The sequence below is a fragment of the Poecilia mexicana genome, unplaced genomic scaffold (assembly GCF_051168715.1).
Source record: "Poecilia mexicana isolate PSO_F unplaced genomic scaffold, ASM5116871v1 scaffold_23, whole genome shotgun sequence".
Taxonomy (NCBI): domain Eukaryota; kingdom Metazoa; phylum Chordata; class Actinopteri; order Cyprinodontiformes; family Poeciliidae; genus Poecilia; species Poecilia mexicana.
The window spans coordinates 18441885-18461280 of record NW_028263392.1 but is presented as its reverse complement, the minus strand read 5'-3'; the positions used below and the strand labels follow the sequence as shown (position 1 = coordinate 18461280).

At 45.4% G+C, this 19396-nt stretch overlaps 2 protein-coding genes across 4 annotated transcripts; both read right to left on the bottom strand.

The window, feature by feature from the left end:
- Positions 1 to 1500: 1500 nt before the first annotated feature.
- LOC106931753 (uncharacterized) lies at positions 1501 to 8023 on the bottom strand. Its single transcript, XM_015010065.2, has 7 exons — positions 7735 to 8023; positions 6041 to 6526; positions 4267 to 4752; positions 3787 to 4186; positions 3638 to 3712; positions 3416 to 3484; positions 1501 to 3340 (listed from the first exon to the last, which is right to left on the bottom strand). The coding sequence occupies exons 2-7, from the start codon at positions 6518 to 6520 to the stop codon at positions 2511 to 2513; spliced, it is 2340 nt and encodes a 779-aa protein (XP_014865551.2). The 5' UTR covers positions 6521 to 6526; positions 7735 to 8023; the 3' UTR covers positions 1501 to 2510.
- A 977-nt stretch (positions 8024 to 9000) lies between these two features.
- svopl (SVOP-like) lies at positions 9001 to 18981 on the bottom strand. Of its 3 annotated transcripts, XM_015010069.2 has the most exons (17): positions 18849 to 18975; positions 18682 to 18784; positions 18152 to 18249; positions 16818 to 16909; positions 16644 to 16742; positions 15383 to 15454; positions 15178 to 15302; positions 15038 to 15101; positions 14845 to 14970; positions 14629 to 14757; positions 14060 to 14133; positions 13557 to 13753; positions 11523 to 11634; positions 10721 to 10802; positions 9647 to 9736; positions 9456 to 9569; positions 9001 to 9362 (listed from the first exon to the last, which is right to left on the bottom strand). In XM_015010069.2, the coding sequence occupies exons 3-17, from the start codon at positions 18246 to 18248 to the stop codon at positions 9351 to 9353; spliced, it is 1485 nt and encodes a 494-aa protein (XP_014865555.1). In that variant the 5' UTR covers position 18249; positions 18682 to 18784; positions 18849 to 18975; the 3' UTR covers positions 9001 to 9350. The 3 variants fall into 3 exon arrangements, with proteins under 3 accessions (XP_014865555.1, XP_014865553.2, XP_087859127.1); XM_015010067.2 differs by lacking the exon at positions 18682 to 18784 and having other exon boundaries at positions 18849 to 18981; XM_088003001.1 differs by lacking the exon at positions 18682 to 18784 and having other exon boundaries at positions 16818 to 16906; positions 18849 to 18981.
- Between the last annotated feature and the right edge of the window lie 415 nt (positions 18982 to 19396).

Genomic DNA, 19396 nt, shown 5'->3' with positions numbered 1-19396 from the left:
CATTAAACATGAGCTAACTATTTAGATAAGTTGGAGTTTCTAAAGTAATATGAAATAACTAAAATTTATGAATTGAATACACTAAACTTAACAATAATATCACATGTAAAATAGTTTATACAAAATGGTCTTTCCTAAAACATGGAAAGTGATCGTTGGATTGTTGCATCTCTCTTCATATGATTTAAAATAAGTTGTTTAACTAAGTCATCCAGGAAGGTCTAAACTAAATATTTACATCATTTAATAAATTTAGTTGTATCAAATTTCTCCCCAAAACTGAAAAAAATGCATTGATAAATATGATAAACACTATAAAAAGGGTAATTCACAATTCAATTAAATATTTTATAGGTTTTCAAAATAATAAATGGATCAAAGGTTAAAATGGTTGAAATTTTGGGATTTAAAACCATGATTAGAATAAAATAAGTCATTTGGATATTTAGTGACAGTTAATGCACCTTCAATGCATATATTAAAATTAGGAAGACGCCTCTTAAGAAAATCACAGCAGCAAGCCGAGTTGCTTCGTTTTTGGCCGCACGATCGATTCCCAAAGGGACCTTTGTTTTCTCCTATTTTTGCATTTTGTTCATTTTTCTACTTTTTTCAGGTAATTAATGTCTGTTTTATGGTTTGGACTTCTTGATGGTTTGGGTGTGATGCTGATCTGTTTTTTCTATGCATTTAATTGTCTGAATAAAACTCTAGATATGTCTGAAGTTGAATGGCGACTGGTTGTTCTCTGTGTGGTTTCCACTGCGTACATGTGGAACTCTGGATTCGGGAGACTGGAGGAAAACAACGAGCAAAGAAGTTGAACAATTTTGATCCTCTAGATCAGGGGTGGCCAAGTCCAGTCCTCGAGAGCTACCATCCTGCAACTTTCAGATGCATCCCTGCTTCAACACACCTGAATCAAATGAATGGCTCGTTATCAGGCCTTTGTAGAGCTGATCCCGGTCTGTTGGAGTAAGGATACTTCTAAAACTTGGAGGATGGTGGCTCTCGAGGACTGGACTTGGCCACCCATGCTCTAGATTTAACAGTTCTTATGTCCCAAATGTCAGAAATGTCCCAATAATGACTATCGTCATCAAGGGAGAGTCCAGAGTAGTCTGGACTCTCCCTTGATGACGATCATCTGATTGGCCAATCGTTCATCATGGAGCGACCCCTGCTGGCGACTCCAGAGTCCTGCAAACATGGCTCCTTCTGATTGGGTCAGCTTTTCACAGAATTGATCATGAAATCTGTGCAGTATGATGTCTCTGTTACCATGGTGACTGATGTCTGTGAGAACGTCTTCACGGATCCTGGACCAGTCAGAACCTCTGGCAGGGAGAACCCAGAAGAACCACTCTGAGTGGTGTTGCTGAGAAGTTAAACATCATGAAACTAGGAGCAGAACCTGGAACAGAACCTCAAAGGTCTATTGGAACTTCATCATGCCTGAACAACCAGAGACCAGATGAAGAATCAAATAGGTCCATCTGATGATTTTAGGAGCAACTTTATTTCAGATGTATGGTGCATCAGAACCAACTTCTGCTGGTACAAGGCAACTGGCTCACATTGAAACCAGAACCACCTGAAACATAAAGGCAACTGAACCGGGCCGGGTGGGATCACAGCTTTCATGGCTGCACAGAAAGAAGGAGAACAAAACAGGGATATTTAATCACTGAAGCCAAAAGAGCAACACCTTCATTTCTAATTCATTGTTCAAATAAAAATATAAAGGTAAAAAATGAAACTGGTCCAAACGACCAACTGGTCAAGGTTTAGGACCATAACGGGTGACAGGACCAGTTCTACAGGGGCACTGGACCCCATTGGCCCATATCTAGAAGCCAACCATCAGCCCGGTCCAGGAGCCCAGAAGAACCCTGGATATACTTGGGTGAAACAACTGGAACGGATCCAAGAGGAACCATCAGATTAAATCAGTATTGTTCTGCTATGATTCATTTGGGCTCTGGATCTCTGTCAGAATGATGACTTTTGGACCAACCAGAACTTTTCCATGAGTTAAGATTTCAGGGATGGGTTCAGCCTGAGGAAGGGTTCTAAAGGAACCACAGGAAGGTTGGGTTCTACAGAAAATCTGAGGAGAGATCTGGAAACAGTAGCTGAGGAACCAGTATGGGTTCACTGAGGAGCTTTGGTCCAAACTCCAGGGCCAGGCAGAAAAAGTTTCTGCTTTTTCTTGCTTGGTCTCTGGACCTTAAAGTTCTCCATCTGAGCTCAGGTCCATTTCTGGCACAAGAAGACTCACAGAACCTCTGATTGCAGGATGTGATCTTAATCTGGATCGGGTTCAGAAACCAGTCAACAAATCAACCAACCCAACACTGTCAATGCTACAGGTTGGTCCAGTTCAGCACAAACACCAGAACTTTAGCAGAAAATCATAAACTTCCCATCTCGATAATTTAAGGCAGTTGATCTGGTTCTGGTTCCGACAGAGATATAAGAGACAGACGTGGCACCTTTGGACCCATCCATCAGAAGTGGACCCGTCCAGAGTGCGGGTCCGATGGTGCTCCTCCTGCAGGGACGTGCTGCAGGAGGTTCTGGCCCATCGGTCGGTTTATCTGGTAGTTCTGAACCAACGCCTCCTCGGTCCAGTCGTTTCTGGTCAATAGAGGTTCCATGTGGGGCCCAGGGGTCCGGATCAGAACCGGATACGGAGCGATTGGAGGTTCCCGGTCCAACAGAGAGTGTCCGTGAGCTCGGAGCGGTCCGTCCGGATCGTAAGGTGGAACCGGCAACACGGATGTGTCCCGGGTCTCCAGCTGCTGGTTCTGATGGTCCATTTGGTACAGCTGCTTCTTGTGGACCTCACAGGAGTTCTGCTGGTCCAATCGGGTCTGGAAGAGTTGCTTCTTAGGGGGGTAGACCTGGTTCTGCTGGTCCAGCTTCTTCTTCTGGTTCCGGACGCTATCGTGGGCTTGGTGATTCATCGGGACCATGTATTGTGGGCTCTTCTGGTACTGAGAGTTCTGACAGATCTGTTGGTTATGTTGTGGTTGATCAGACTGGGGGTTCTGCTTCTTTTGGTTCTGGTTCTGTGCTTGGATTTGTTGATTTTCCTCCTGGTTCATCTGAGCGTGGAACTGCTGCTTCTTCTGGCTCTGGATCTGGTTGTGGATCTGGTTCTTAACGTCCTTCCAGTGTCTCCCCTTGAGGACTGGTTCCAGATCCAAACATCGCTGACAGACCTCCTTGCCCGGTACCGTCTGGAGCAGAACATGGTCCCCTAACTGTCTCCAGATGGCGTCCTTCTCCGCAGAAGACCAGGGCCGGCGCTGGGCCTTCCTGGGGCAGAAAGGAACTGAAGGACAGAGGACACCTTTAAAGACCACAGACAAGATGGACCTACAGAGGTTATGATGGACTTATGACCCACCTGGGTTCTGTAGTCTGGACTCTGGAGGAACCAAGGGAACCTCAGGGCTGGACCCAAATCTGGACAGAGCTGCAGGGAGACAGACTAGGATGAAAACAGCACCATCTGGTGGATTGATGGTGTCATTAGAGGAGAAAAACCTAAACATGTAGAGGACGTCCTGCTGGAAAATGGCTCTTGGTTTGTGATCAGTAGCTTCCATCAGACTGGGTCAGAACTCACCATCGGCTCTCGGGTCTTTGTTGATTCTGCTCAGGCCCGTTCGTTTCTTGGGTTTGGTTCCTCCATCTGCTGCAGCTGCAGAATCAAAACTGTAATGTGTGATCAAGTACTTCCGATAGATACCTGTTTGAGGTGGACTCAGTTCTTACCCGGTTCTGGATCAGGGTTTTGGAGGCCCAGGTTGTCCCACTCACTCCCCAGCAGGTGGTAGAAGTCGGTGGTTCTGGCTGCGGCCTCCCAGTCTCCATCCAAAAGACTTTCTCCAATGGCAATGTCGCAGACGGTCTTCAGGGTGGTCTTCACCGACAGCGGGGGCCGGCTCCACCGGTAGCCTGCAGCCTTCCTGGCAGCAGAGAGTGCCAGGCTGAGCTGACCTGGTGCCAGCAGGTCCTGCAGGGTCTGGACCTCAGAGTCCAGAGACTTAGCGGCCAGCAGCAGGCGACCGAGTTCCCGGAGCTTCTGGCTGACATACTCATAGCTCCGCTGGTTGCCGTCCTGGTTCTCCAGCAGCTTGTTGCCGTACTTACAAATCAGCCAATCAGACTTCACCTGGGAAGACACAGAGGGAGGAGTTAGAGAGTGGACAGAGTCAGAGACAAGTAAACATTAGAAGGTGAAGGTGTACAGACCTCATAAGAGACGTTGTCCTGGTTCATGCGGTGCAGGATCTCACTGACGCCCTCTGACGCACTGCTAGAGATCGGCAGCAGGCGGGATGCTGCAGCCTGAACTCTGGTCCTCCTCTTAGGGAGGTTCTGTGCTGAGTTCTGGTTCTGATTTACACTGGGCTCAGAAGTCAGGATCTGACTCTTTTCGTGCTCAGAGCTCTGATTCGAGCCCTCAGCAGGCGCTTTCTCAGCTGGATCTAAGGTAAGTTCACCTATGGACTCTAAAGAAGGAAATGCCTCGTCAGAGGAGGTCTCCACTGAGGGGCCAGGGCCTTTGGACGGGTCAATGGCAAGCTTTTTCCGACAGGACACTTGGTGTCTCCAGAGGTCAGCTCGGAGGAAGAAGCCGAGGCAGAGAGGACAGGGCAGGTAGTTTCTGGCATCAACATCAAACTTCTCTGAGGGCTGCCGCCACGGGACGATCTCGCCACGTCCCTGACGGATCACCTGGTGGACACACAGCAAGTCAGTCGGACGTTGAAACAGGTACCGTATTTTCCGCACTACAAGGCGCACCTAAAAACCTTCAATTTCCTCAAAAGCCGACAGTGCGCCTTATAATCCGTTGCGCCTTATATATGGACCAGTATTGAGCCACAACAGGTCTAGCAACTACGGTAAGTCAACTACGGGCGACTTAATTTTCGCCCGTAGAAGAAGAAGCGCGCGGTGCATGCTGGGATAGTTGTCAGAATGTTGGTTTGTAATCTATTAATAAAGTTTGACTGACCTATCTACCTACCGACCGTCTAGAATCAGGTCGTCTGCAGGTCATTTAGCGCCACGTTCTCCATGAACAAGCTGTCCGTGAATGGAGAAGGGTGACCATCGTCCGGCCACGCCCCGGCCCAGTCGCGGAAGGGTCTCCTCGCCGGCCGGAGTCGGACTTTTGTTGAGATTCTTTATGTCAACAAAGTGGGTTTAGACGTTCATCCTTTAGTGCAGCTCCATCTAGTGGATGCATAACGTAACCCCAGCCTCTACTGTAGCGTCTATTCTATGCGCCTTATAGTGCGGAAAATACGGTAGTTAGAATACAAAAGTAGAAAATACAGGTCCAGTTATTGAGGGTGAATCTGCATCAGGCAGAGACACAACTTCAGCATTCAGTCAGAAATTTATGGAGCCTCATAAAAAGTAACCATTGAAAGTTATTGTAGAGGACAGAACTTTTGAATTTCCTTGTGATAAAAATCAAAACATTAAGCCAGGACTGGCTATGAATACTTTTGACACTAAGTGGATTGAAGCTTCTACAGAAGTTTTGTATGAACCGTGTCCCACTACACAGCGCTGTGTTTTTCACAAAGGGCAACAAAAAGATGCTAATAAAATACAAGTTTTATACCTTTTGGCATAAAAAGTTGCTAAAAGGTCTTGAATGAATTTGGGGAAAACATTCCCAGATTCAGTTCCCGTTACCTGGATGAACTGACCCAGAAGAACCCAAAGACCCATTTACCAGAACCACCCTGATGACATGAGGATTCTCAACACTTCTGGGAAAATATTCTGGAGAGACACAGTGACCCTAATGGAAGGTTCTGGTCCGGTTACATCTGGTCTAGAACTAACCCAGTATTTCAGAACCAGAACAAATCTTTCTCTCAGCTTCAGGGCCTCTGAAGGTCTGGTTGTGTCTTCATGAGGATGATTCAACCAGGACCTGATGATGAACTGACCCAGAACCCCCCAGAGTCCCCTGAAACATCTCCGTCTAGAGAAGTAATCCCACCTCAATGTTGTGCAGGTAGTTGCCTCTGCAGCGTAGATGTTCCAGCAGCAGGTGGCGCTGTTTGGACCCGGTGGGTAGGGCGCTGGCCGCCAGAACTTCCTGCTGGTCAGCATGCTTCCTGAGGAGGTGGCGAGCGATCTTGACCTGTGGCTGGCGGCAGAAGACGCAGTAATGCTTCTTGTCCCAGCGCCGCTTCCCATCGCTCAATGACCTCTTCACCGTCACACCCTCCTTCTCCTGACCACGCCTCTTCTCAACAAGGCCCCGCCTTTTCTCAATGAGGCCCCTCCTCTTCTCAGCAAGGCCACGCCTCTTCTCAGCAAGGCCCCGCCTCTTTGTCTTTTGGCCCCTCCGCCCCATGGGCCGGCGCCGAGCCTGGCTGGACGCAGCTTTAGGCGGATCTCTGTCAGGAGAAGGCTGGACCTCAGGGTTCACCGTGCCAAAGTTAGCATCCTCCTCCATGGTAACAGCAGTCTCCATGACAACCTGACGTTCACAGAGAAACAAAGACATGATCTCAGGTCAATCAGATTTAACCAGAGAATACAAAAACCTAACTGTGACCTGAAAACTCAGATCTGACCCAAAGACCGCCACATGACCTGATCACGTGATGTTTCTTCTTCTGCTACACAAACACAGAGGAAAACTGGTGGAATGACCCTTTAATCTACTCAGATGTGAACAGGACTAGACTGGAGAAGGCCGAGGAGATTGATCCCAGATTATCTGACTCAGACTGTCACAACATAGTGACAGTTTCAACCATTAGTTAAAAAGCATTTTCTTTATAAAAGTTACATACTGCTGCTTTTTTCTTTGTATCTTAATTACATCCAAAACAACATAGAATTTAAAAAAATGTGTGAAAGAATTTTGTTACTGTTGATAACTCCACAAAGCAAATAACAAAATAATTGGTTATTTGGTAATAGGTTAGATATTCTCTGGATACTGACTGTGATATTCACCCAAAACTGTACAGTAAAATCATAAAACATTTATTCTGGACATACTATACATGAAAGTAATTGGCATCTCTTAAATATACATTTCTGATGGATTTGATCCATTTTCCTTTTCCACCTGTAAAAGGTACCCTTGCTGCTTTGCTATGGAATATTCTGTTTTTAAAATCTCCCGTTCCTCCAGATGACCCACTCTCTTTTACCCATTGAAGTCACTCTAAAACAAAATAGAAAGTCAAAAGTTAATTTTCCATTGCACACTACTACCGTAATGCACCATGTGTATGCACGACGCTAATCTTTAAGAGAGACTAACGTCGCATGGTCTGACCGCTGTTCTCTGCAGGACAGGTAACCGCACGCAGGTGTGGGTTCAAGGAACCGACGCGTCAGGTTCTGTGCCATGTTCTGCTCGGTAGCTGATAAAAACCCAACAAAACACCGATGTGGGACTGGGACTGTAAAATTTGATGCTTTGTCAACAAAGTCTGGTTTAATCATCCTCTCCCTCTGCTCCTCTCTAGAACAGAACCTTAACCTGAACCACCGGCATCAGCACCATGTCCGGAGGTGATAACCCGACCTGTCCGAAAATGGAAGTCCGTAGGCTAAAGGCGTCTGTAGGATTGTGTCATTACACACATGAGCAGAACCGAGCAGAACCGAGCCACAGGACACACGCAGGAAGTGACCGAACCTAACAGAACCACCTCGACCCATCCTTACCTTAGAAACGGCCTCAAACTCCTCTCCCTTTTGTTATTTTTCTTTTCTACTTCTTCTTCAGAATTCATTGGGAAGTTGGCATGAAACATAATGTATGTATTTCCGCCCCCTAGTGGTGTGGAGTGTGGCTCGACATGTCTTATTTTGTGCCTTTAGTCGGAGTGATCATATTTTATTAATCATTTTAGGTTGTCTAAAAAAATTACAATTAAAATTTGAATACATTTACATTCTGAATCTTCATGTAGACTAATAAATATTTCTTTATTTTTTTCTCATTTCCTTCAACATGAATCTTCTTGAATAACATTTATGTTAGCAGTTTCCTGTTGTGCTGTAGTGCTGAAGACAATGAACTGCTAAGTCCATAAAATTGTTAGTTACATTTCTGTTTCTCCTTGATTTCATCTGTCTTAATCTGTCTCAAATCATATACAATATTTTTTGATTTTCATTTCCTTTTTTTCTGCCCTTTTTTATTTAATTATACTTGATGCTTCTGATTTCCATGTAATTACTGTAAAGTTGATTTGTTCGATTGGTGCTACATGCCGTTTTGCTTCTCTTCATCCCAATAGGTACTGCTGGTACCTAAATAAATATAGATGTTAATCTATATTTTTCCTGTCCTAATTTCATTCTCCAAGTAAAATCGTTGAATCATTAGAATCACACCCTTTTAAAAACCTTTTAGACACATATCCTTTAATATTTCAATAATATATTAATCAGCATAAGTCCTGGACAGAATGATTATCATCTTGGCATTGGTTTGGAGACGAAAGAAGGAACTCCTAGAAACCTGTTTGTTATGGGATTAAAATTATGCATCCTGGTCAAAAATAACACAGAGGTTCTTTATTTTGTTACCAGAGGTCAATTTAATCCCGTCCAGATGGTTGAGGGGGGGTTGGTGATCTCCCAGCTCCCCAGCAGACTGAGCACCCCATTCGCTAAAATCCACCAAACGAAGGATTTCCAGACCCATCCAGCCTAGACGTTACAGCAGCAGCACCAAGAAACCCACAACCGTCCAACTCCACCCAGAATAGACAGAAAACATTCACCAACCAACAGTGTGTCCCAGCATGAAGCTGTTGCTGAACTGGAGCTGCACAGAGATGCATTATTCCAGTGGGTTAAACCAAATGTCCCTCTTTACCTCAGAAACTATTTCAGCTTCAAACATGTGATAAGCACTTATGAAACAAAATGGAAACAGGATTGTTTCTGATATAAGACTACTGAAGTGAATTGCACAATTAATTTTCTTTCAGATTTTTAATTAGACATTATAGACATGATAGATAAAATGTCTGAAAGTGTCTCTGAACAATATTCACACGGATTAATCAGCTTTATTTTGGGCATTTAAGAGACTGACATGAAAAACCTGATACAGCAGGAAACACAAAGTAAAACAAAGTACTGAATGTCTCAGGAAAATGTTTGCAGTAACTTCAGTATGTTGACTGTAACAGCTGTTTTTCCTTCTTGTATTTCATTACAAAAGAAGCTTTGGGTTGATTATATGTGAACAAGTCCAATGAAGCAAAACACTAAACAGGCCCAGTAACACGCAGAAAAAATCTAATAGAAGCTGTGCAGGGAAATCCTCAGGAGTTTTGCTGAAAAATAAAGAAATTGACAGTTTCAGTTACACATGACAGCGTAAAATAGTTGTTATAAAATAGTTGTTATAAAAAGATCACATTTCTCACCAGCAAAGCTCGACCTCTGGTTTCTATCGGTAACAGGAAGTTTCCCAGAGCGCAGATGACACAAGCAACCGCAAACGGAGTGAGAGCTTGAATCACAGACCGCGACATGAGCACCTGAAGTACACACAAAGCAATGAGACACAGCAACAGCAATCTGAAAATGGTGTCTTTGAGCTGGACCTTGAACACACCTGTGCAATAAATGGAGCGATCATCCCTCCAATCCGACTGAACGAGGTGCAGAAACCCATCCCAAGAGATCGCGCTATGGTTGGGTAAACCTGGGATAAAAACATTTAGAACATTTGTTCAAAGTATGTGTGCAAACTTAACCGGGGTCTGCTACCTTTTTAGAATCAGATTAGAAAGATCAGCTTATCAACCATGATTGTGTGAACAAACAGGGATTTTGACTTTGGTGCTCATATGCTCACAGTGTACAAGTATTAAGCATAATTATATGATTTTTAGTGGAAATAAAAGATTAAAAAATAAAATGTACACATTATTATGTTTGGAAGTCAACATGAAGCAGGACTTGAGTTAGGCAATAACTCCTTTCAGTTTGACTTGCTTAACAGAATCAGATTTAGATTTCCTCCATTCTCTTCTTTTCCTCCTCTACACTAAGCAATACTCACATACGCCACCTGGTGGTGAACACAGAACACCCAACAATTTGTCTATTTAGAACTTTAGCTGTATGAATATTAATGGACAAAATGTGAAATGTGTGCACCCCCCTCCACTCCCATGTGCGCTCCATACATGGAGGAAGAATATTCCTACAGTAATGGGCCCATTAGTGACCCCTACAAAGCATGCTGGGAAATTGTTGCAGATGGGAAAATAATCATTGTACACCAGAGATGCATTAATTAAAATAGGTTATTTCTGCAATTACAGCAGTGGTTATTAATGTGTGTAGAATGGTTCAGAAAATATAGCAAACAATTGATTTGTTGCTATCTGACATTTATTATTATTGCTTCTAAAGTATGTTTTTATCTCTTTCTCTTTCTTACTCTTTATTCAATGTCACATGCTGTTCTTATTTTTTTCTTTAATTATGTAAAGCACCTCGAAATGCCCTGCTGCTGAAATGTGCTATACAAATAAAATTTGATTGATTGATTGATTGATTGATTGATTGATTGATTGATTGATAACAACAGGCATCTCATAGGGAGCTGGCATACAATCAGTACTCTGACTGCGCCAACTTTGCTGGATTATCTAAATGTGAAGACATGATCAACTCTTACCTCAGCTGTGTAAATGTAAACCACATTAAAGTTCATGGAGACCAGAGATCGCAGCAGGAACAGCAGCACAGTGAAGCCAAACCTGAAGTAAGAAACAAAGTTTCCATAATGCAGCTCAGTTGTATTAAAATATGCTAAACGGACTTAATGAATAAGTTTTGCATCATAATGACTGGTCCCTGTCAGATTTCAGTGGGCAGCACAGGAACTAAAGATCTGATAAATTCAGGTTCTAGTGATTCAGCCCAATAAACCAAATCTCAACCTAGTTTAGAGATCCGGTCGTCATGGAGCCCAGGCCGCCAACATCAATCTACAAAGCGTTTCTGCTGCCATTCGTCTGAGCGCCACATTTTCTGTGACTGTGTTGAACAGAAAGTGGACGGATATTATGCTGGAAAATCCCTCTTTCTGTCTTTTATTCTTCTTTTTCTAATAATAATAATAATATGCATGGCCAAATAAAATGTACACCTTATTATGTTTGGAAGTCAACATGAGCATCTGCAGAACACATAAAGGAATGAGCTGCAGTGAAAACTGGCTATCTCTGAGAGGAAAGGAGATGTTCCACATGTCTGTGCCTGTATGAGGATAAAACACTGTGAGCTGTAGCATAAGCTGAGGTTGCAGAGGGTTATGAACTGTCATGCAAAGACACGAAAGCAGAGAATTATTGCTTCAGTCAGGGTGAGTTAAATCTGGTCTGTCTGGTAAACACAGAGTCACTTCCTAGTGACAGACCAATCAAACTGCAGATGTCTTTAGTGACTTATCAGAGGAGACTCAGTGCAGTCCTTACATTGTTGTGCAGATGTTGACCATCATGAACAGAAGAGCTGTTAACAGTTGAAGCACAGTGAGACTTATCCTCCGTCCAAACACGTTAAGCAGGACGATGTTTAATGGAACCACTGGGAGAACAGAGAAGATGGAGAGTCACAAGCCCAGCCTGGTGCAGAGCAACACAAACGACAATCTGGAAAAACCTGCTGACTAAAGTTTCCTGAAAGAAAATCAGAAGACATGTTGCTTCTATCAGACTGGGAAAATAAACTGGATTTTATTCAGCAGCAATGTTTAAATGTTTTTTTTAAACATTTCCTGTTTTAAAAAATCTGTTCAAGATCTCTGATGTTCTGCATCTGTTCATCAACAATAAAGTACAAATAAATTTATTTTACTACATGAAAATGTGTAAGAAGTGAAAAAGTTTAATTGTGGTAAATGATTTCTACTCATCTGCGACAGACTGGCGACCTGTCCAGGGTGACCCAGGGTGACCCAGGGTGACCCGGGTGACCCAGGTAGCCCAGGTGACCCGGGTGACCCAGGGTGACCCAGGGTGACCCAGGGTGACCCAGGTGACCCAGGGTGACCCAGGGTGACCCAGGGTGACCCGGGTGACCCAGGTAGCCCAGGTGACCCAGGGTGACCCAGGTAGCCCAGGTGACCCAGGGTGACCCAGGTAGCCCAGGTGACCCGGGTGACCCAGGGTGACCCAGGTGACCCAGGGTGACCCAGGTGACCCAGGTAGCCCAGGTGACCCAGGTAGCCCGGGTGACCCAGGGTGACCCAGGTAGCCCAGGTGACCCGGGTGACCCAGGGTGACCCAGGGTGACCCGGGTGACCCAGGGTGACCCAGGTAGCCCAGGTGACCCGGGTGACCCAGGTAGCCCAGGTGACCCGGGTGACCCAGGGTGACCCAGGTGACCCAGGTGACCCAGGGTGACCCGGGTGACCCAGGGTGACCCGGGTGACCCAGGGTGACCCAGGGTGACCCGGGTGACCCAGGGTGACCCAGGGTGACCCGGGTGACCCAGGGTGACCCAGGTGACCCAGGGTGACCCAGGTAGCCCAGGTGACCCGGGTGACCCGGGTAGCCCAGGTGACCCAGGGTGACCCAGGGTGACCCAGGTAGCCCAGGTGACCCGGGTGACCCAGGGTGACCCAGGTGACCCAGGTAGCCCAGGTGACCCAGGGTGACCCAGGGTGACCCAGGTAGCCCGGGTGACCCGGGTGACCCAGGGTGACCCAGGTAGCCCGGGTGACCCGGGTGACCCGGGTGACCCAGGGTGACCCAGGTGACCCAGGTAGCCCAGGTGACCCGGGTGACCCAGGGTGACCCAGGTGACCCAGGGTGACCCAGGGTGACCCAGGTGACCCAGGGTGACCCGGGTGACCCAGGGTGACCCAGGGTGACCCGGGTGACCCAGGGTGACCCAGGGTGACCCAGGTGACCCAGGGTGACCCAGGTAGCCCAGGTGACCCGGGTGACCCGGGTAGCCCAGGTGACCCAGGGTGACCCAGGGTGACCCAGGTGACCCAGGTAGCCCAGGTGACCCAGGTGACACAGGGTGACCCAGGTAGCCCAGGTGACCCGGGTGACCCGGGTGACCCAGGTAGCCCAGGTGACCCAGGGTGACCCCGCCTCTCGCCCAGAACGTCAGCTGGAGAGACACCAGCAACCCACCAACCCTACTAGGGACAAGGATGGATGGATTTGTACTTGTCTAGGAATCTATGAAGTCCAGAGAACTCCAAAGTGTTTCACTCTACATTCATTCATTCATTGATTCACCCTCTGATGGTGGCTAGCTACTGGATAGTAGCCACAGTTGCCCTGAAGTGGTCTGACCACGGAGAGACTGCCAGGCACAGACAACTCCTATCGGGTTTTTGGGCCCCCTTCGGCCCCCTGACCACCTGTTGGGCCACCACCAGCAGGAAAGGCAGGAGAAGCGTCTTGCCCAAGGACGGAGCTGGAATCGGACCAGCAACTCTCCTATTGAGGTTGAACCGGTCGTTATGAACACATTCAGACTGCTGGACTCACATGCGACTTCTCCCAGGGAGCTGATGAGCAGCGTCTGGTAGTCGCTGCTTCCAAAGGGAATGCAGTAACAGAGTCCGCTCTCATGGCGGTGTTTGACCTGATGCTCTGCGTCGGCGTTTATCACACACAGCAGGTTTTTCTCCAGCAGCTCTGAACTGCTCAGCACCGAGCCGTAGTACGCGAAGGACGCCACAAACCTGAGGGCAGACAGAAACTAGATCCTGAGACTTTATTTGACCTGGATGCTCCGTTGTTCCCCTTCCTGCAGCTTTGGGGCTTACAAAAATATAAATGCATGTAAATGTAGACACTTTTGACTCAAAGTGCTGTAGTAACCAAAAGTAAAAACCACAGAACTTTATTTTCATTTTGAACAGCAAAAATCCTGAACTCAGAAGCAAATAAGTGACAAGAATTTTGATGAGACCAGGTCACTGTGGTCCTGATGGTGATCGACTCGGGCTGATTCTGACGGCATGTTTTCAAAGATGAACAAACTTTACCATGAGTACCAGAGCAGGAGGGACGTCCTCCTGAAGGTTGGACTGAACAGAATCCTCCAGCTGCCACGTTCCCTCTGGGAAACAAAGATCACGCCATAAATCTGTTTTTTCTCTTTGTTTCTAAAGAAAATCAAATGAGGGATTACACCCACACCACACACACACACACACACACAGATATGCATACATGTTAAACACATATACAAAAACCACTGAACATGACGGTAGCAGCTTCAAGTCATATTTGGAAACAAACAACCATCGGTCATCTGAGGTTTATGGTTATGATTTTTTCTGCTTCTTCTCACAATGAAACAAGAGGATAATTCTCCATTCCTGTTTTTAGAGCAGAAGGACATCTGAGTTTCCTTCTGGATGTGTTGACTCAACAACAGGACCTCATCCATGCAGAAGAAAATGGACAGAAGCTCTCAAATTCACTCTGGATGAGACGGATTTTAAATGGGAAAATATGCAGCACTGACACCATGAGGTCACAGCAAGGATTACAAGTCTTCACAGTAGTCAAGGTATTTTCTGTGTAATTCTAGGAAGATAAGACAAAATACCAGAGCGGGCTCCACCAGCCGTCCAGGAGGAAGAGAAGCTCGGTTCATTCTGGCGATCCTCTGCAGGGTTTTGACGGCAGCATCAACTTTCCCTGCTGACACGTTGTAACGGGCCGACTCAGGAATAAACTGGGGGACATCAGTTCAAACAGAAACATCTCATGCTTTGACTGGGACAGACATGACAGAAACAAACAATTGGAGCAAAACCTGCACCTTGAAGAGGAAGATGAGGATGATGCTTGGTGTGATGGAGAGCCGGATCATCCATCTCCAGCCCATAGTGGGAACCACCAGCATGCCGAGGAGGATGATGAGCATGGAGCCGGTCATCCAGAAGATCTGAAACACAAAGAGCTTCAGTGCTTCTGTAGCTTTGAGAAAGAAAGTTTGAGAGAGCAGAACTCACAGTGCCCAGAGGCAGCAGGTAAGCTCGATACTTGGCAGGGATGAACTCTGTCTTCAACACAAACCTAAAGAGCAAACAAATCATGTTTAGCTAATCAGAGAGCAGGATCTTCAGTCTACTGCTGCTTTGTGTGAACTGACCCCTGTGACACTCCTGCAACGCCGCAGCCCACCATGCTCCGCAGGAAGATAAACCAGCCATACGTTGGAGCAAACGACGTGAGCAGAGAGAAATAGGCGCTCCACACATAACCTCCAAACACAACCTGAATGAAACACAAAGACGCAAGAAGAAGCACACAGAAAAAAACCAATGGCACTGCAACTGAAATCAGCCATTTTCTACCTTCCAGCGTCCATATCTGTCAGCGATGTAACCGGCCAAAACTCCACAAACCATGAAGCCGACAAACACCATCTGAAGGAGACATCCGGTCAGTCAGTCGTCAACAGCATAAATACTTGTAGAGTGCAAAACGACATTCAGTCGTTGATTCAAACTGATGGTGGTGAGTCACTGCTGTCTGACAAAACCGAGCGTCATAAAGTCAAATATTCACAATGCAGGCTGAAATAATCCCTTATTATTCAAATCTATTTATTCTGGTGTCCTAAAAACAATGAATATGATTGTGAAATTATGTCCAAATGCTTTTGAAGCGGTTATGATAAATTATTCCTTTGGATACATGTGAAATAATACGAGTTTCCATTGACGCTGAATGAATGAACACATCCTCTCCAGGTTAGCAGGCTGGACGTTCCTATTGTGGAGTCCAGAAAACATTAAATAATGTGAATCAGCAACAAGTGTGGCCATTAATGAACAAACGGAGAGAGAGAGCTTTCAGAAGACAGGTTGCGAAGATCATTAAATGGTGAAGATGTGAGATGATGGCAGAGTTCTACCAGCTGAATCAAAAGGCAAATTATTACTTTACATCTCTTTGAAGCAACTTTGTTATTGCAGTCCAGACATTTTTCTCTACCAGAATAGTTTGTCGATTGCACAATCTCAAATTATTATTGAAAAACCTAAAAAAAATCATCATGGTCTCATTTTTACCACCACAAAAACAAGGATGTGTTACTTTGAGGACCTCCGCCTGGAATTAGGGTTAGGCGTCATCATCCTGCACTTATGAGTTTCTTGGTTTCCTGTTTTAAGAAGTCTGAAAGCAAAACCTTCAGACTTCCGCTGTCAGAACATTAACCAACTGCTTAGTCAAACATTTCTATCATCCTGATCTGTAGTCATGGATTACTGGAGCGCTCTCCTTAGAACAACCATCCAGAAAGAAATTCCACTTCTTTTCAAATCTTTAGTCCCAAACTATTCAGAGATTCTGCCAGTCCAGTTCTCCAACAGTTTCTTTTGTTAATGAGGGTTAATAAAATGTTGAAAATGTTATCAAAATTCTGCTTTGAATGTCTCCATAACCTCTGCAGCTCACCTTCAACAACATTTCAAATAATTGGAGTGACATTCAGCAGAGTTTTATCAAAGATATTTGTGACACAGAGTTGAGTTTTTTTTTTTTATCAAAGTCTTTTTCTTATTATTTTTTTACATAAGACACAGAGTTGAGTTTATGCTTGAAACTCACCGTGGAGACGAGGGCGACCTGCCAGTCCTCCAAGCGCCACTCGCATCGAATCTCTGGAGAAACCACAGCTAGCAGCATGATCTCCATGGCTTCCACAATCTGCACAAAAACACAGCGTCAGTGTGCAGATGTCCCACCTTCACTGCAGTTCTGCTGGGGCCAAGACAGACTCACATTGGCACTGCCCATGATGACAAACAGCAGGACGTGGAAGCGTCCAAAGCCGATGGTTTCCACAGCTTGTTCCACAGTGAACTTCTCATCTGCTGCAATTGAAAACAGTCCAGAGATTCAGTCAGATTCAATTCCTCCAGATCCTCACAGACATCCACCTCCACTAGAGTTGTCTGGAGAATCTGTTGCAAAGCTGGAGCAAGTCATGGACTCGTTCTGTCATCTTGGAAACACTATGTTCCCTCAGCAGCTCTCTATGAGGAACAGCTGACCAGTTGCTTGTTAACACAAAGAGTAACTTAGCCAATCATGTGACAGCAACTCAACACATCTAGACGTGTGGAAGGCAACTGACTGAAATTGAAAGCGACCATCAGAATGGAGCAGAAGGGTGTAAAGGACATCAACTAATGGAGTTTTATTTTGAAGGAATAGAAGTGCTGACTAGTTCTAGATGACAAAAAGTCAACAATAACTCAAATAGCCACTGGTTACCACCAAAGCACACAGAATGGATTCTGTGAATCCACAACACATCAAACCTTCAAGCAGATGAGCTACAACAGCAGAAGACCACAACAGGTACTACTTTCTATCAGCTAACAGGAAACTAAGGCTACAATTCACACAGACTCCAAAACTGGACCAGAACAGGTTGGAGAACAATACTTGGTCCAACGACCATCTGACAGTACCAACTGAGTTTCAGCTGAACCTTCCAGCCAGGTTGTCTGTCTACTTCCAGCAGGATAATGTCATTTCATCCAGATCAGACCAGCTGCAACATGGAGTTTTCTGATCTGCAATGGCTTCCTCTGAAGCACAGCACATCTTTAGGAAGTTTGTGACCTGGAGCTTCTCACCATGGATCGAGCTGATCGATTTGTTGTTATTTTAATATGCACCAAAATCTCACAGGAATGTTTCTGAAACTCTTGTTGAATCTCAGCCACAAAGAGTCAAAGCAGTCCTGAAGACTGGTACCGATCCAGTTCTGGCAAGGTGTACTTAATAAAGTGGCCAGTGAGACTATGTGATGGGAACGTTTGTGTACATGTTGAAAGGGAAAATGTACAGAATTATTATTGCAGTTTATTGTTTGATAATTCCTCCTTACATATGATGCGACTTCCATGTGGATCTTTAGTTCCACCTTTAAAACTGTAACGAATCAGCAAAAATAATCAGATATCTGGAAATGTCATCAGTACTCCAGATTTCTAGCCTCTCATCCTCAGATTTCTCTCTTCTCATATAAATAATGATATTTTTCTAAATAATTATCTGTCCAGGAAAACCAGATGTGTCAGCATTTACCTGATCATCAAACTCACCATTGTTGCCCTGCGAGTTGCCTGTAGGTTTTTCTTGCATTTCCACCTGCTGCAGATGGATGGCGCTCACCAGCTGAGTTTTCATAGAGTCCGTCATCCTAAAGCAAGAATCGTTTCTTTCAGAAACATTTCCCGGCCGGCAGCACCAAGCTGAGCTCAGACTTTACACACAGTTCAACAAGTAAAACCTGTCAGTTGCTTTCCATCAGTTTTTACAAGGATTTGCCAAATTAGAGCTAATTACATTTTACCTTCTATAAGTTTTTCCGGATGCTTTAATTAACTCAAATTAAGATAAATGCTTTAAAATAAGTGTTTGTGGGTCTTTTTGCGCATGTACAACATATCTAATAATAAAACGGAATATTTGTTTGTTTCTTTATTCAACAGTAGCTGGACATGAAGGAAGGACTCAGCCTGGACCGGGAATCGAACCGGGACCTCAGTGGCTCAGGCCGTTTTCTCTGAATATTAATCTAGAACAAGCTGTGGTCTCCTTCTGTTGACGTGAGTTCTGGTCTAGACCTCACCTGCACGCACTCAGGTGTTCCGACGCTCAACCGGCTTTAACGTGCTGACGTCGGTGGGCGGAGCTTACCGATCCCGTCCCGTATATGAGATCATCGGTACCTGCTGTTCGGAAGGAGGTTCGTGTTTAAAGCGCACTGGACTCGAGGGAAGGAGAGAACCGACTTACTCTGATGTTGGAGCCGAACGCTGATCCTCTGCTGCGTTTTCATGCCGCAAATGGCAGCAGTGAGGATGAAGAAACGCTCTGCTCCTCCTCCTCACCTGCTCAGGTACATCAGGAAGTATCACCGAGCCAGCGGGTGGAGGGAGCTGCGTTCGGCGATGGGAGGAGTCCGGTTCCGCCCAAAGCCTGCAGGTGAGGAGGATCATTAACGCAAACAGCGGAGAACCAGAACGCCCAGAAAACAAGTTGGGAAAGAAAAGGAGCAGCTCAGATTTCATCAGTCAGACCGGAACCGAACCAGAAAACAAAGCAGTTGGGTTTACTTAGCAGTGACTCAAAAGCAACTAAATATCGAGGTTTTTGGGTTGAACATGTTCTCCATCTAGGATAAAAACATCTCGATGTTCTCCAGAAATAAACAGGTTTTTCTGTTTTGAGATCCGAGGACTTTACAGTAAAAACGCTAATTTTAAGAAACACTTTTGTAAAGTTTTTTTTTTAAATCCCATATAAGAAATGATTTTCCAGCACAGCAGAGAAGCACTTAGAAT

What these genes read in the sequence shown, in the direction of transcription:
- LOC106931753 (XM_015010065.2), bottom strand. Translation starts at nt 6,520, where the DNA reads ATGGAGACTGCTGTTACCATGGAGGAGGATGCTAACTTTGGCACGGTG. An exon ending in AGGACAACGTCTCTTATGAG is followed by an intron (nt 4,187 to 4,266) that starts GTCTGTACACCT and finishes GTGTCTTCCCAG; the next exon opens with GTGAAGTCTGATTGGCTGAT. An exon ending in AAACCCTGATCCAGAACCGG is followed by an intron (nt 3,713 to 3,786) that starts GTAAGAACTGAG and finishes TTGATTCTGCAG; the next exon opens with CTGCAGCAGATGGAGGAACC.
- svopl (XM_015010067.2), bottom strand. Translation starts at nt 18,248, where the DNA reads ATGACGGACTCTATGAAAACTCAGCTGGTGAGCGCCATCCATCTGCAG. An exon ending in GGCTGGTGGAGCCCGCTCTG is followed by an intron (nt 14,134 to 14,628) that starts GTATTTTGTCTT and finishes TTTGTTTCCCAG; the next exon opens with AGGGAACGTGGCAGCTGGAG. An exon ending in TCGCTCCATTTATTGCACAG is followed by an intron (nt 9,570 to 9,646) that starts GTGTGTTCAAGG and finishes TGTGTACTTCAG; the next exon opens with GTGCTCATGTCGCGGTCTGT.